Genomic DNA, 15,405 nt, shown 5'->3' on the forward strand with positions numbered 1-15,405 from the left:
CCCTGCCAGTGTCATTTTTACATTGATCAGTGCATTTTTATGAAGTGTCATTTGGGGTCAGGTTTGTCTGCCACAACGTCGCAGTCCCACTAAAAATCACATATTGCTGCCATTACCAGTAAAAACAATAAAAAAATTATAAAAAAAGGTTCCTAAATCTATCCCGTAGTTTCTAGACACGATAACTTTTGCGCAAACCAACCAATATACACTTATTGTGATTTTTTTTTTTACCAAAAATATGTAGAAGAATATATATCAGCCTAAACTGATGATTTTGTTTTTTATAAAAAAATTTGGGATATGAATCATCGCAGAAAGTAGAAAAAAAAAAAATACAAACAAATCTTTTTGTCTTTAACATGCAAGCAATAAATACCACAGAGAAGATCAAATACCACCAAAAGAAAGCTCTATTTGTAGGTAAAAAAAAGGGCATCAATTTTGTTTAGGTACAACGTCGCACAACCGCGCAATTGCCAGTTAAAATGACGCAGTGCCATATCGCAAAAAATGGCCTGGTCATTAAGGGGGCAAATCCTTCTGGGGCTGAAGTGGTTAAAACAACAAGGGCAAAAGATTTAATAGAGAAAAAGATGAAAAAACTTCTGAAGGTTCACTTTAAATGAGCTGACAGAAGTAAAAAAGCACAACAGACCCCCGTCTGCCTAAAGGGATAGCTAGTTATGATGAAAATCCAGCATCTGAGGGGACCCTCTTATATGTGCTGCACTGGAAGGGTCCCAGAGAGATGAATCCCAAAACACAATCCCCTTTAAAGAGTGAGTTATGCCAAAATAAAAAAAAACTTTCATTTCAGGAACATTTATTTAAGTCTCAAAACGTTATTGGGGTCAAATCAATGTTCGTTTTAGACCACAGTGAAGAAAAATAATTGAAAAGGAGCAGGATGGAATTTTTTTTTCTTGAACAAATGAGTTTATCGCCCCCTAGTGTTAACTTCTTCCCTGCCAGTGTCATTTTTACATTGATCAGTGCATTTTTATAGCACTGATCACTGTAATAATGTCACTGGTCCCCAAGCATTCAATTCTCAATAGCAGGGTTGCCAACCACCAGTAAATTTACTGACAGTTTGTAAAAATTTGTGATTTTTTTTTTACAACTGCCAGTAAATATCAGGGGCTGATAATTTCATGCTGTGTTGACTTTTTAAGTTTAAATCAAGCAAATTACTTTGTTATAGGTATTGTCAGTTTCTATATCATGTTGTTAATACTTTTTAAATATTAGTTTTCAATAGGAGTTCTGCAATTTCTCAGGTTACCAGTAAAAAATGTGCTCCACCCTACGCAATAATGCATCTAGGCATGCTGAGCGGTCATCCCTCCCCCTGCTGCCATACTCCATACATCACTGCTAATGCCCATCCATCTCATTTGCGGGCTTTAGGGGAACCACTACCACCTGGTCAGGGCAACATTATTGTATATCACTCCAGGGCATAGAAACCAATCTTCTCATGTATCCTTACCATTTCTTGCTGTGTGGTTCTCTTTTGGCGCCCTCTGTTGGGGGGGGGGGGGGGGGGGGGGTTGTGTGCCCTTCTTTCCCCCGGGGACTCTTTGGGTTCGGAGGCAGAGGGGTTTTCTCCCCCCTCCCCCCCCCCATAGCAGTCCCTGGGATCAACAGCACCCACCGGATGTCCCCGAATATTATTATTTTTTCATTGTTTTTTAATACAACACTTATACGGATGCAGCAAACTATTATGCTTCCCGGCAATACTTTATGACACATTTATACCGTGCTGTTTCCAATCAGTACCCCTGAAGAAGAGTGATTACTTGAAACGCGTTGGGTCCCTTTTCCTGTACATGTAGTTCACATGTGTTGTGGAGTCTATGATTGTGATCCTCTCATACTGTATTGCATTTGAGTTCATGTATACTGCATCCTATGTATTTGTTTATATATACATATTAATGTACATTTGTATTCCCTACGGAAACTTCTTATACGATTACCTTAAATAAAATTTAATACGCATTTATACCCCAAGTAGACTTTTTCACCACTAAAAGTCCCATCTAAGAGGAACATTTCTTTTCTTTATTGTCCACCCTACGCAATAGTGTGAACCCAGCCTAAAAGGTGGCAAAGTGATTAAAGGTAGGGCAGGAACAAATTCCAAAACTGGAAGGACAATGAAGGAAACTGGAAGGAAAATGGTAAATGGCTTTCAAAATGTTTTACAAATCAATATCTGAAAAGTGTGGCATTCATTTGAATCCAGCCCCCTTTACTCTAATACCCCTAACTACAATTGCCTTCAGAAGTCACCTAGTTAGTAAATAGAGTCCACCTGTGTAATTTAATCTCAGTATTAATACAGCTGTTCTCTGAAGCCCTCGGAGGTTTGTTAGAGAACCTTATTGACCAAACAGCATCATGAAGGCCAAGGAAAACACCAGACAGGTCAGGGATAAAGTTGTGGAGAAGTTTACAGCAGGGTTAGGTTATAAAAAAAAAAAATATCCCAAGTTTTGAACATTTCACGGAGCACGGTCTGTTCATCATCTGAAAATAGAGAGCCGGTTAAAATCTCCTGCTATTGACACTTGGATGCGGGGAACCTGCATCCAATTCGCAATAGTGTGAACCCAGCCTAAAAGGTGGCAAAGTGATCAAAGGTAGGGCAGGAACAAAATCCAAAACTACTTTCAAACAATGTTACTGTGGAAGCCAGTATAAAGATCAGCCTTGAACATTTGCAACCTGCTGGCCACTACTCCACACTGCAGCCCAGGTCTCTACAGTGCACACCTGCCCTAATCAGGAATGTGCTAAAGCAGACTGCTGGATATTCAGCCCATGCCTGATCAATAGGTGAATCTGTCTGCCCATGCCCTGGATTCAAGTCTGTCTGACTTTATCTGCAAAATATCAGGACTGTGCTTATACTTAACTTGTCTATGCCTATCCTGATCTTTGGCTTACCCCCACTATTGACAGTCAATGCTCTGTCTAGCTTCTCGAAACCTGGACTTTGTCTGCTCTGACCGTCTAAGGATTTACACTTCTTTAACATCTATCCTCCCTGTGTGACAGAGTCCACTGAATGCCATGAGAAACAAAGTGGTCAGTGGGTGACTCTGCCCATCAGACTCCATCTAAAGTATATATACTGCAGTACTTAAGAAATGGTTACATAATGATTATAGGAGAGAGCTACATCACACTTCACTTCTGTTACTTACAGACTGTACCAGGATGTCACCCACGGTTTGGATGTCGGGCCAGTTCTGCACCACGTGAGTGACCTGCTCCAGGAACTGTTCGTGATGTTCCATCAATTCTGGGATTTGATCGAAGATTTCATCCACCAGAGACGGATCACACATGAAGGAATTCTCCGGCTGCTTCAAAGGCTTCATGTAACCCTGTAGGGAAAAAATTATATTCTGTAAACAATCACCACTGTACTGATACATTTCAGTGCCTCAGCACATAACACTCTGACTGGCCACCTTGGGAGCCTGGAGAATTGTCCTCTGCAGCATTGGAGTTATTTTTATTTTATTTTAATTATAAAAATAGAACAGCACAGTCAGTCAGATGGGGGCAAAAGCCATATTTCCCCAATATACAGCGATTTAAAATGTGCAAAATTTCAAGGGGTATGAATACTTTTTTGTCATGTTACAACCAAAAATGTAAATGTATTCTATTGGGATTTTATGTTATAGATCAAAACAAAGCCGCACATAATTGTGAACTGGAAGGAAAATTATTTTTAATTTTTTTTACAAATCAATATGTAAAAAGCGTGGGATTCATTTATATTCAGCCCTCTTTACTCTGATACCCCTAACTAAAATCAAACCAATTGCCTTCAGAACTCACCTAGTTAGTGAATAGAGTCCACCTGTGTAATTTAATCTCAGTATAAATACAGCTGTTCTGTTAAGCCCTCAGTGGTTTGTTAGAGAACCTTAGTGAACAAACAGCATTAGGAAGGCCAAGGAACATACCAAACATGCCAGGGATAAAGTTGTGGAGAAGTTTAAAGCAGGGTTAGGTTATAAAAAAAATCGCAAGCTTTGAACATCTCACAGAGCTCTGTTCAATCCATCATCTGAAAATGGAAAGAGTATGGCACAGCTGCAACCCTACCAAGACATGGCCATCCACCTAAACTGACAGGCCGGGCAAGGAGAGCATTAATCAGAGAAGCAGTCAAGAGGCCCATGGTAACTCTGGGGGAGCCGCAGAGATCCACAGCTCAGGTGGGACAATCTGTCCCAAGAAGAGTGGCAAGAAGAAACCCATTGCTGAAAGAAAGCCATCAGAAGTCCGGTTTGCAGTTTGGGAGAAGCCATGTGGGGGACACAGAAAACATGTGGAAGAAGGTGCTCTGGTCAGATGAGACCAAAATTTAACTTTTTGGCCTAAAAGCCAAACACTATGTGTGGTGGAAAACTAACACTGCACATAACCCTGAACACACCATCCCCACTGTGAAACATGTTGGTGGCATCATCATGTTGTGGGGATGCTTTTCTTCAGCAGGGACAGGGAAGCAGTTCAGAGTTGATGGGAAGATGGATGGGGCCAAATACAGGGTAATCTTAGTAGAAAACCTGTCCTACAAAAAACTTGAGACTGGGGCAGAGATTCACCTTCCAGCAGGACAACAACCCTAAACATACAGCCAGAGCTACAATGGAATGGTTTACATCAAAGTATATGCATGTGTTAGAATGGCCCAGTCAAAGTCCAGACCTAAATCCAATTGAGAATCTGTGGCAAGACTTGAAAATTGCTGTTCACGGACGTTGTCCATCCAATCTGATAGAGGTGAATGGCCAAACATTTCACTCTCTAGATGTGCAAAGCTGGTAGAGGCATCACCAAAAAGAATTGCAGCTGTAACTGCAGAGAAAGTAGTTTCTACAAAGTATTGACTCAGGGGGGCTGCATACAAATGCACCCCACACTTTTCACATATTAATTGTGAAGTGGAAGGAAAATAATAAATGGTTTCAAATTTTTTTTGCAAATTATTTGCCACGTATGTGATCTATCACATAAAATCCCAATAGAATACATTTAAGTTTTTGGTTGTAACATGACAAAATGTGGGAAATTTCAAGGGGTATGAATACTTTTTCAAGACACTGTACATTGGATAAGACAAGTAAATGTAGGGCGCTCTGGGTAAACTGAACTAACCAGAAATAATGATCCACGATATATAGAGAAGACAGGCAAGCTGATATTCTGAAAAAGCGCTTCAGCAGAACTTCAAAAGAGGGAAGCAAATCTCTGGTAAAGACAACGTACAAACAGAAGGCGCTTCTAAGTGCAGTATTATCAGGAGTTTATTGCCTCACTTACTGGAAGTAAAAAATATGTAGGCTCATCAAATCACATATTTATCCAGTGCTCTCTGTCCCAGAAAGGTGGCCCAATGTGGGTGGCAATGCTGTTATAGGGATCTCAGCCAGGTGGAGAACCTGCGTGGTAGTAATCCAGGAAGGGCAGCGGTGCTTTCGGGACCAGCGTGGAGCGCAAGGACCCGGATGTAACGTCGAAGTAGACTGGACGCGTTTCGGAGAATGCGCGATAGCTCCTTCTTCATGCCGTGGCCCTTCCTGGATTACTACCACTAGGTTCTCCCAGATGGCTGTCTGAGATCCCTTTCACAGTATTGCCACCCACGTTGGGACACCTTTTTGGGACAGAGACCACTGGATACATATGCGATTTGATGAGCCTACATATTTTTTACTTCAAGAAGTTCCAGTAAGTGTTTTTAATCTTTGAAGCAATAAACTCCTGATAACACCCGGTAGACCATAGATCAATAATGGAAAGTTCTGTTTTTAAACCACTGAATGGACACGGATGTTAAACATCTGTCCCATTCTGCTCTGATTTAGCAAGTTATCAGTTTACGGATCCCCTGCTGAAGGGACCAGACTGTACCTGTGTAAAAGGGGATAGAGAGAGGAATGGTTAAAACTGTACTCCAGAATAAGCAAATATGGTCTAAATACAAGAGCCTTGTATCTTGGGAGTGCTTTGTGCATTTTGTTCTATCTGTGCCGTAATCCAGTTTGAAATCTTGCCTCTGTAGGAACTTCCTGTACTCAAGACCGGTCACTGCTGCGCTCTCTCCTTGTGCAGGAAGACTGGTCTCGTCTCCGTCCCCGTTTTCTGCCGGGAAATTTTTATTGCCTCTGAGAATTGAACAAGATATGTGCGTTTTGGCATGTATTTGCACATCTTGCAGGCACTCCCAGTGAAGTCTATTTGGGCCAAAATGCTTGAAGCTCAAAAAGTGCCTGCATAGAACGATCTTGGGTGTTTTTATATGAGCAATTCTGAGCATTTTTTTGAGTGCATATTTAAGTATTTAAAAGTGGTTGTTAACCCACTTATTTAACCTTATATAATCCTGTGCGTTTGCAAATGCTGTGTCCTCCTGTCTCTGATTTAAAAAAAAAAAATGCAGTATTTACTGGATTTTAGAGCGCCACTCAGAGCTCCTGTGCTCTCACCTCTCCTCGTCTGACGGCTGCAGTGGGCGGGGCCGAGATTCCCCCGCTGACGTCAGTTGGGATGAGGAGAGAGACGGCCGGTCACGTGAGTGGCACTCTGAAGTTTGGTGTATACTGCATTTTTTTTTATAAATCACAGAGACAGGAACACAGCATTAGCATACTAAACACACAGGAATACATGAGATTAAATGTTATTTCAGCAGCAGGAGGGGAGGGGCGGCAACTTGACACAGAGCAGACAGGCAGGGAGGGGAGGGGAGGGGGGGGGCGGGGGAAGAGGATGGAGGATAGGACAGAGCATAGCTGCGGATGTAAACTGGCCACAGTGTCAGGGCTCAGCAGCCATGATAAATTGTGGTCCGTTCACAGAGGGCAGGGCAGGTATTTCAAGTGATAGAAGATGCAGTGGGACTGTGTTAAGCGGCTATTCCAGTACAGTCCCACCACATGGACAAGGCAAACTGCTTGGTCTCCTCTGTGCCTGGCTCCAGCTCCAGGGCTGCTTTTAGAAATCATGGGGCCTCATGGGTCTACCTTTCAGGGCCTCCTTTGACCCGCCCTTGACCCCCACTCCTGGCCCCTACATGGCCTCATGGCTTTGAATACCATGAGCAATGACCGGTCCTCTTTATGGAGAGATCTGGGCTCTATTGGACCCTAAATCTCTCTCCTAGCCCCCAAATCATCTAAGCAATCTGAGATTTCTGCTCCTACAGGGCTTTAGAAAGCCCTGTTTTTTATTTTGCAGAAATAAACTGTACAGCTGCCTGGGTCCCCCTGTTGAGCGGATAGGGCTGGGCCCAGTACAAAAGGACTGGCTGTACTACCTCATTAGCGGCCCTGCCTGGTTCACACCACTGTTACAGTGGTGTGCAGGCACAATGCACTGAAAAAAAGTACTGCATGCAATCTACTGCTTCGTACCACAGGGCCGGCAATTGAACTTTATGAGAGGTCTGTCTGATATCTCAATAAAGTTTGTTTAAAGAAAAAAAAAGAAGAAACACAGTGCAATCTGCCATGGTCGGAGCATGATCACTGTCCTGATCTCAGCTGGATTGTGCTGCACTGAAACCAATGGAAAGTACTATGGTGAGGAGACCAGATCTTACAGGCTCGAAAATATCTACAAAGATTAACAGTGTGGTGCCTATAGATCGACGACTGAAGCTCTAGGGCCAAAAATTCTCAAATATGTCCTAGAGCTTCAGTCGTCGATCTATAGGCACCCCCCATTTGTGAACAGTTACCACAAAAATGCATAGAGTTTTCAATGCTGAGCATTTTGGAGCTTTGAGGTGTGAATGGGGCCCTTGTTGTGCAGAGTATTGAAATCATGTGCTGGAAGCGTCTTGTTTGCAGCAATAACTTTGCTTTTATGGAGGAATAGCTGAACATATCTTGTCTTTATCATGAAACAGGAAGAGAACACAAACGACTGCATAGAGAGGAAAGCAAAAACCTCCACTTATTACATTACCATAGAACACTGCAGTGCCACCTACTGGTATAGATCGTATAATGCATACAGTATTGTTCACAGTATAAAGCAACTTTACATTACTTGCTATTGTTCTTTCAACACCTCCTTTTGATTATTTAAAAAAAAAAAATAATCTGATGGCTTCAAGTGAAACTGCCATTTACCTACAGTACGCAAAGGCTGTATACATTGAGGTCCAGCACATCAGGACACCGCTACAGAGCCTTGCAGGTGTTATCTTCGACATGACTGTTGCAACCCTGTAAGAGCGAACAGGTGCAGCACGATTTCCATTTGCGTGGTCTTCAGACCCAGCCCTGCTGTGATTTATAATGAAGTGCTTTGCAGTCATAATTCTTATCAATTGGCCTAAGAGTGCGCAGAAAATCAATTTGCATGTCTCTGGAAGTGGAGTGGTGGAAGCACAGCGGATCTTTAGGCAAGATGCCAAAGTCTGGGTCTTGGGAAGTCGATATGCCCAGACTCGACATGAGCTGTGATCGAGCACAGGCGAGTATAGGCGGGTTGGGGGGACCTTTTCAGAACACTGTCACTTTGCTCTGCAGGGGCAGGGTGACAGTGTCCCTTAAAAGCTGAACTCCTCAATAGGTAAATATTGTCCAAATACAAGACCCAGGTGTATTTCTTCCTTGAATCACAGTGTGCTTTGTTTATTTCATTCAGATCTGCAGTAATTTAGTGTGAAACTTTAACTCTGTGCAGGAGCTTTCTGTAATTAAGACCGCTCACTGCTGCTCTCGCTATTGTGCAGGGTGACTGGTCTGGTCTCCGCCCCCCTGCTGCAGTTTTCTGCAGGCAGTCTGTAGTGGGTGGAGCCTGCTGTGGTTCCTCCCACAGCTTTGCTCTGTACAGACTATGTACAGCACAGGGGTGATGTCACTGCTGCTTTTACAAGGTAATATCTGGGTTTGGAAAGGCATATAGTGCATATAATCGAGTTTATATCCTTAGTGGCTATTGAGGAATACCTTTGGATTAAAGTTTTTGTGCCCAGAATTCACCTTCAACCTCTTCCCATCCCACGTATAGTCAAATAGATGACTGCAAGGCGGCTCTCCCATCCTGGGCGGCTGTCATATGACGTCCTCGGCTTCCCAGCTGCTAGGGAGAGCGAGCGCCGCCTCATTCGGGAGCCAATGTGCATGCCTGGTGGCCAGAGCAGGGACGTGGATCTGTGTCCAGTCAGGGGAGAGGAGACCGATCGTGTGTTCCCAGTACAGAGAAACACCAATTGCTCACCTCCACCAGTCAGTCCCCTCCCCCACAATTAGAATCACTCCCAAGTAACACATTTAACCCCTTCCCTGCCAGTAAATGAATGAATAACTTGTATAGCGCTACATACGCAAACTAAATCGCCTCAGGGCGATTTATACAGTAAGTGCATTTTTATAGCACTGTTCTCTGTAGAAATGCCAATGGTCCCAAAATAGTGTCAAAACTATTCGATCTGTCCGCCGTAATATCGCAGTCCTGAAAAAAACAAAAAACAAACCCATAAATGTATCCCCTATTTTGTAGGTGCTATAACTTTTGCGCAAACCAATCAATATACATACGCTTATTGTGATTTTTTTTTTTTTTTTTTACCAAGAATACATATCGGCCTAAACTGAGGAAGAAATATGTTTTTTTTATTTTTAAGTTTGAATATTTATTATAGCAAAAAGTAAAAAAGTGTTTTTTTTTTTTCTCAAAATTGTCGCTCTTTTTTTTGTTTATAGCGCAAAAAGTAAAAACCGCAGAGGTGATCACCAAAAGAAAGCTCTATTTTTATCAAAATGTCATATGGGTACAGTGTTGTATGACCACAAAATTATCATTCATAGCGTGACAGCGATGAAAGCTGAAAATTGGCCTGGGCAGGGCGGGGGTGAAAATGCCCTGCATTGAAGTGGTTAAAGGTTTTCACAGAATATATGACTAACAAAACCTCATTGCATACTACTTCTAATATTTTACTTGAAATTGCTTTTTTTTTTCAATATCTATGTTTTGTGCCTTTCACTGACAGTGGCAGGCTGTACCATCTGGGATCCCTTGGTCTTCCTACTCAACTTGGATCCTTTTTCCTAACATGCACACAGCCTGTGTTTGTCGTATATGCACACTAACTGCTGTTCTATCACTCCATAGCCCATTTGCTTGACCTTTTTTTCTGTATTTGAAATGGCTGGGTCTACAAATATGTATAAGGGTGGCAATAGTCTGCCAGTAGCACCCTTAAAGTAAGAGTAAACTTCCTTGGTTGACTTCTACCTGTAGGTAAGCCTATAACAAGGCTTGCCTATAGGTACAGTAAATATCTCCTAAACGTGCACCCTTTAGAAGATATTTACTTGTGAAGCCACGGGTGACCTCACTGGCGCATGCCCTCCGAAGGGTCGGCATACCTGTGCGGTTCCTTCAGAGTCTTGTGCCGTGAACAGCAGCTCCCGTGCACATGCACAGAGTGACGTTGTCGCAGCTTGACCACTCGAAGGACCGGAGCCCACCAACCCAGAAGAAAGACCAGGTGAAGATGGAAGCCCTGTCAGCGGTGACAGCATGTCGCTGGAGGGCTTAGGTTTAAAAGGCAGGTTTTCACATAATGTGCTAGTATGCGATGCATACTAGCAGATTACAACTTTGCCTTGCAGGTTTAACCACTTGCCACCCATGCCAATTCTGACACTTCTCTTCTACATGTAAAAATCATATTTATTTTGCTAGAAAATTACGCAGAACCCCCAAACATTATATATGTTTTTTAGCGTAATCCCTAGAGAATAAGACGGCGTTCGTTGCAACTTTTTATCTGGCACGGTATTTGCGCAGCAATATTTCAAACGTGTTTTTTGTTGGGGGAAAAAAAGTTTCATGCATAAAAAAAAAAAACAAAAAAAACAAAACCAAAAACAGTAAAACCTTAACCAATTTTTTCGTATAATGTGAAAGATGATGTTACGCCGAGTAAATGGATACCCAACATGCCACGCTTCAAAAATCTGCACGCTCGTGGAATGATGCCAAACTTCGATACTTAAAAATCCCCATAGGCGATGCTTTAATTTTTTTTTACAGGTTACATGTTTTGAGTTACAGAGGGGGGGGGCCAGCAGATCCCTTCTCCAGTTCGCCGATGGCAGGGGCGAGCCCGGAGGAGCACCGGAGGGCAGCGAGGAAAGGACATCCCCTTTCACCACCTATAAGAACGATCAAGCGCTGCTATTTAGGACTCAGCTCAGAAGGGTGGGCCAGAGTATTTGGCGTTAGTTTATCTTTTTGTTTTTCAGGGAAAGGTGAACATACCCTTTAAAAAAAAAAAGAGTCTACAAGTTGCAGAGGCCTGCTGCCAAAAGGTAGAAGAGACTACTGCTATATTACAATAGACTGCTAGAGACCTCTGCTATATTACACAAGACTGTTATAGACATCTGCTATACTACACAAGACTGCTAGAGACCTCTTCTATATTACACAAGACTGTTAGAGGCACATACTATATTAGAAGAGTCTGCTAGAGACCTCTGCTATATTATATTATAAGAGACTGCTAGAGACCTCTGCTATATTACACAAGACTGTTAGAGGCACCTACTATATTAGACGAGTCTGCTAGAGACCTCTGCTATATTATAAAGAGACTGCTAGAGACCTCTGCTATATTACACAAGACTGTTAGAGACCTCTGCTATATTACAAGAGACATGTACTTTATTAGAAGAGACTACTAGAGACTTCTGCTATATTATATTATAAGAGACTGCTAGAGACCTCTGCTATATTACACAAGACTGCTAGAGACACCTACTATATTACAAGAGTCTGCTAGAGTCTTCTGCTATATTATAAGAGACTGCTAGAGACCTCTGCTATATTACACGAGATTGCTAGAGACACCTACTATATTACAAGAGTCTGCTGGAGTCTTCTGCTATATTATAAGAGAATGCTAGAGACCTCTGCTATATTACATGAGACTCCTAGAGACACCTACTATATTACAAGAGTTTGCTAGAGACCTCTGCTATATTATAACAGACTTTTAGAGACCTCTGCTATATTACACGAGACTGACCGTTAGTGACTTCTGCTATATTACAAGAGTCTTCTAGAGACCTCTGCTATATTACAAGAGACATCTACTTTCTTACAAGAGACTGCTAGTGACCTCTGCTATTTTACAAGCAACTGCTAGCTTTTTCACACGTTCATAAAAAACAAAAATACAAATTATTAGTCAATAGGAAACTGCACTCGCTATCCTATCTGAATAGAACAGCCAGCAAAAAACAGAAGTCAGCTTTTCTCCCAATGTGCGACTTATTCTATAAACCAGACGAAGAAGCCTTCATCATACAGACAGGTCACAAGTGACTTCTCGCTGTCCTCTCTCATTATGCGTGTATGAATTGTTTACCCATTTCAGTGGAGCCGAACAGAAGACTCTCTGCCGCACTGAGCCTGCAGGAATAGCAAGTGTGAAAATGAATGATCTCACGGCAAAGCAGAGCGGATTAGAGGAGAGAAAACAAAAATATATATATTTTTTTTAGTAGTCACAAGAAACAAGTGAATTTGTATTGTATTCCACAATGAATACACATGAATGCAAATTCATTCAACACTCAGTTCTCCCTACAACGACCTCTTTCTATATTCCCTGCCCTCCGACAGCTCTCTATATACTTTGCTCTTCAAAATGTTCTCCATCAGAAATCAAAGCCGACCGCTCATTGGCAGGAACAAACCGGGACACTCTCCAATCCACGGTACAAGCAGAACCACCTTTCCCTTCTGTAAAGAAATTATCCACTAAAAGGGACACTGTTTGACTAATATTTTCATTACATGTTTACATTCTTTCGAGTCCTGATTAGAATTAGCCTGCTTATGTTACGTCCCTTGTTAAAATTGTAATATTAATGTGATACCTAGGTAATCATGTGTATAAAAACCTTCACTTGCATCATAATAAAGCAGAACAGTTATTTGGAAAGATGCTGAGTGTATCTTTTGTGTCTGTTCCCTACTGCAGTAGTTATTCATTTGGAACCACTAATCAATATGAGGATAGGAGTTGCCCATCTATAAAATTCCCATGTCAAAAGTTAAAAACAAAGTTACACCTAAGCACTTAAAATCCCCCCCAAAATATTTGAAACCCTACCCCCCAGGTAGGGGGTGCTTACACACAAAGTTTGTCACTGTTCCAAAGGCACATGCAATATTAAGGCTTGACATGTTTTGTAAATATATATAAGCATTTGGCCACAGCTGTATACTACATTACCGAAAGTATTGGGACACCTGCCTGTACACGTACAGGAACTTTAATGGCATCCAAGTCTTCGTCCGTAGGGTTCAATATTGTGTTGGCCTACCCTTTGCGACTAACAGCTTCACCTCTTCTGGGAAGGCCGTCCGCAAGGTTTAGGAGGGTGTCTATGGGAATGTTTGACCATTCTTCCAGAAGCGCATTTGTAAGGTCAGGCACTGATAAAGAGGAGAAGGCCTGGCTCACAGTCTCCTCTCCCCACACCATAATCCCAAAGATCAGGTTGTATCGAGTTGAGGTTAGGACTCTGTGCAGGCCAGTCAAGTTTAACAACCCCAAAACTCGCTCATCCATGCCAAATGGTCCGGGGCTTAAGTGGTTAAAAGGTCAGAGATTGGATTCTAATTGCCAAATTTTCCTTTACCCCAAACTCTCTCATCCATGTTTTTATGGACCTTGTTTTGTGCACTGGTGGGCAGTTGTGTTGGAACAGGAAGGGGCCATCCCCAAACTGTTCCCACAAAGTTGGGAGCATGAAATTGTCCAAAATGTCTTGGTATGGTGAGGCCTTAAAGCGTAAGTAAACCCATAGATTTTATAATTTCAATAAACCGTTAACATTCCCGGGATGCCAGAAATGCTAGCTGTCACATTGGTTGTGCTCTCCACCAAACTGTCAAACCATCCAATGGCTGGTTTCATAACAGATCACATGTGCAGCATCATGGCAGTTGCAGATTAAACAGAGGCCAAGATGGCAGCTTCCTTGGCTGAAAACGATAGAAGGGTTTACTTCCTCTTTAAGGGTTCCCTTCACTGGAACTAAGGGGCCAAGCCCAACCCCTGATAAACAACCCCACACCATAATCCTTCCCTCCACCAAATGATTTGCACCAGTGTACAAAGCATGGTCCATAAAGGCATGTATGAGCCAGTTTGGGGTAGAGGAAAATTGGCAATTAGAATCCAATCTCTGATTGACCTTTTAAAAGACAGGTGCATAAATATCATAGGACATAAAAAAATTAGCAACTGCCACCATTCTATTCTCCATGACTTCTGCTTTCTAAAATATATAACGTTTAGGCATTATATGTTATGTTTTTGCAAAAATTTCTGCTGATTTTAACCCCTTGCCACCCAGTGTACTTATTGTTACGACCTGGGCAATAATTGGTTATACCAGGGTCATGGCTGCATCTTCATTGACATTTGCAGCCAGCAATCAGGTTTTGTGTAAAAGTGATTTGGGCTACTCTACAGCCACCCAATCACTTTTATAGGATCTCAGAAAAAGCCCTCCACCGCTGTTCATGGGCTCTCCTGTTCCACCGGGGATCCTGGGACCGGTACAGACTGTTGGGCTGAGACAAGAAGGAATACGGTTTTCTTACGATTCTCTGGGACAAGATTTGGTCACTTTCAGTTCTTTGTTTACTAGCAGTTATCAACCAGATCTTGGCTTGATTGGCTACTTTGGAGAGCAGAAGAGGGTTTAGACCCCGATCTCTCTATATAGAGACCAATCGCTCTATAAAGAGTACCTGTCACTGCTCCAGCTATTACAAGGGATGCTGTTCATTCCTTGTGATTGCAATAAAACAAATATTTAAAAGAGACCCTAAATATCAAAATAGTTCAAAAAAAAAATGAATCAAATAAATAAAAAAAAAAAAGAAATTTCCGATGGATTTTGTCTGAAACTGGTGTTGCATACACACGGTCGGACAAGGTTTTCGGAAAATCCGATCGTTCGGAACGCGGTGACATTCGTTGCATAGGACGGGACTATGTAGAGAGGCTAGTAGTCAATAGCTTTGGTCTCATAATTTGATCTAAGCATGCGTGGCACTTTGTCCATTGGAGTTCTCCACAAACTATCGGAAAAAGTCCGATCTGATTTTTTTGTCTGAAAATTTTAGATCCTGCTCTCAAATTTTTTCCATCTGAATTTCCGATGGAAAAATCCCGATAGAGACCACACACGATCGGATTTTCCGACAATATAATCCGATCTGACCTTTTCCGTTGGAATTTCCGACCGTGTGTACAGGGCATAACACCGTTCACGTTTTACTCTAAACCGGTAACCCATAAAAGGCTTTTAAAGT

The 15,405-nt window shown here is 42.1% G+C and overlaps 1 protein-coding gene across 2 annotated transcripts in view; it reads right to left on the reverse strand.

The window, feature by feature from the left end:
- The window catches only part of ARHGEF17 (Rho guanine nucleotide exchange factor 17), a 363,821-nt gene that overhangs the window by 109,954 nt on the left and 238,462 nt on the right, over positions 1-15,405 (reverse strand). For both annotated transcript variants that reach the window (XM_077451476.1, XM_077451475.1), the window contains exon 4: positions 3,222-3,404. In XM_077451476.1, coding sequence (XP_077307602.1) covers positions 3,222-3,404 — 183 coding nt within the window. The remainder of the gene's footprint in view (positions 1-3,221; positions 3,405-15,405) is intronic.

This window comes from Lithobates pipiens, unplaced genomic scaffold (genome assembly GCF_037356315.1).
Source record: "Lithobates pipiens isolate NorthernLeopardFrog02 unplaced genomic scaffold, aLitPip1_a1.2 Scaffold_23, whole genome shotgun sequence".
Lineage (NCBI taxonomy): Eukaryota > Metazoa > Chordata > Amphibia > Anura > Ranidae > Lithobates > Lithobates pipiens.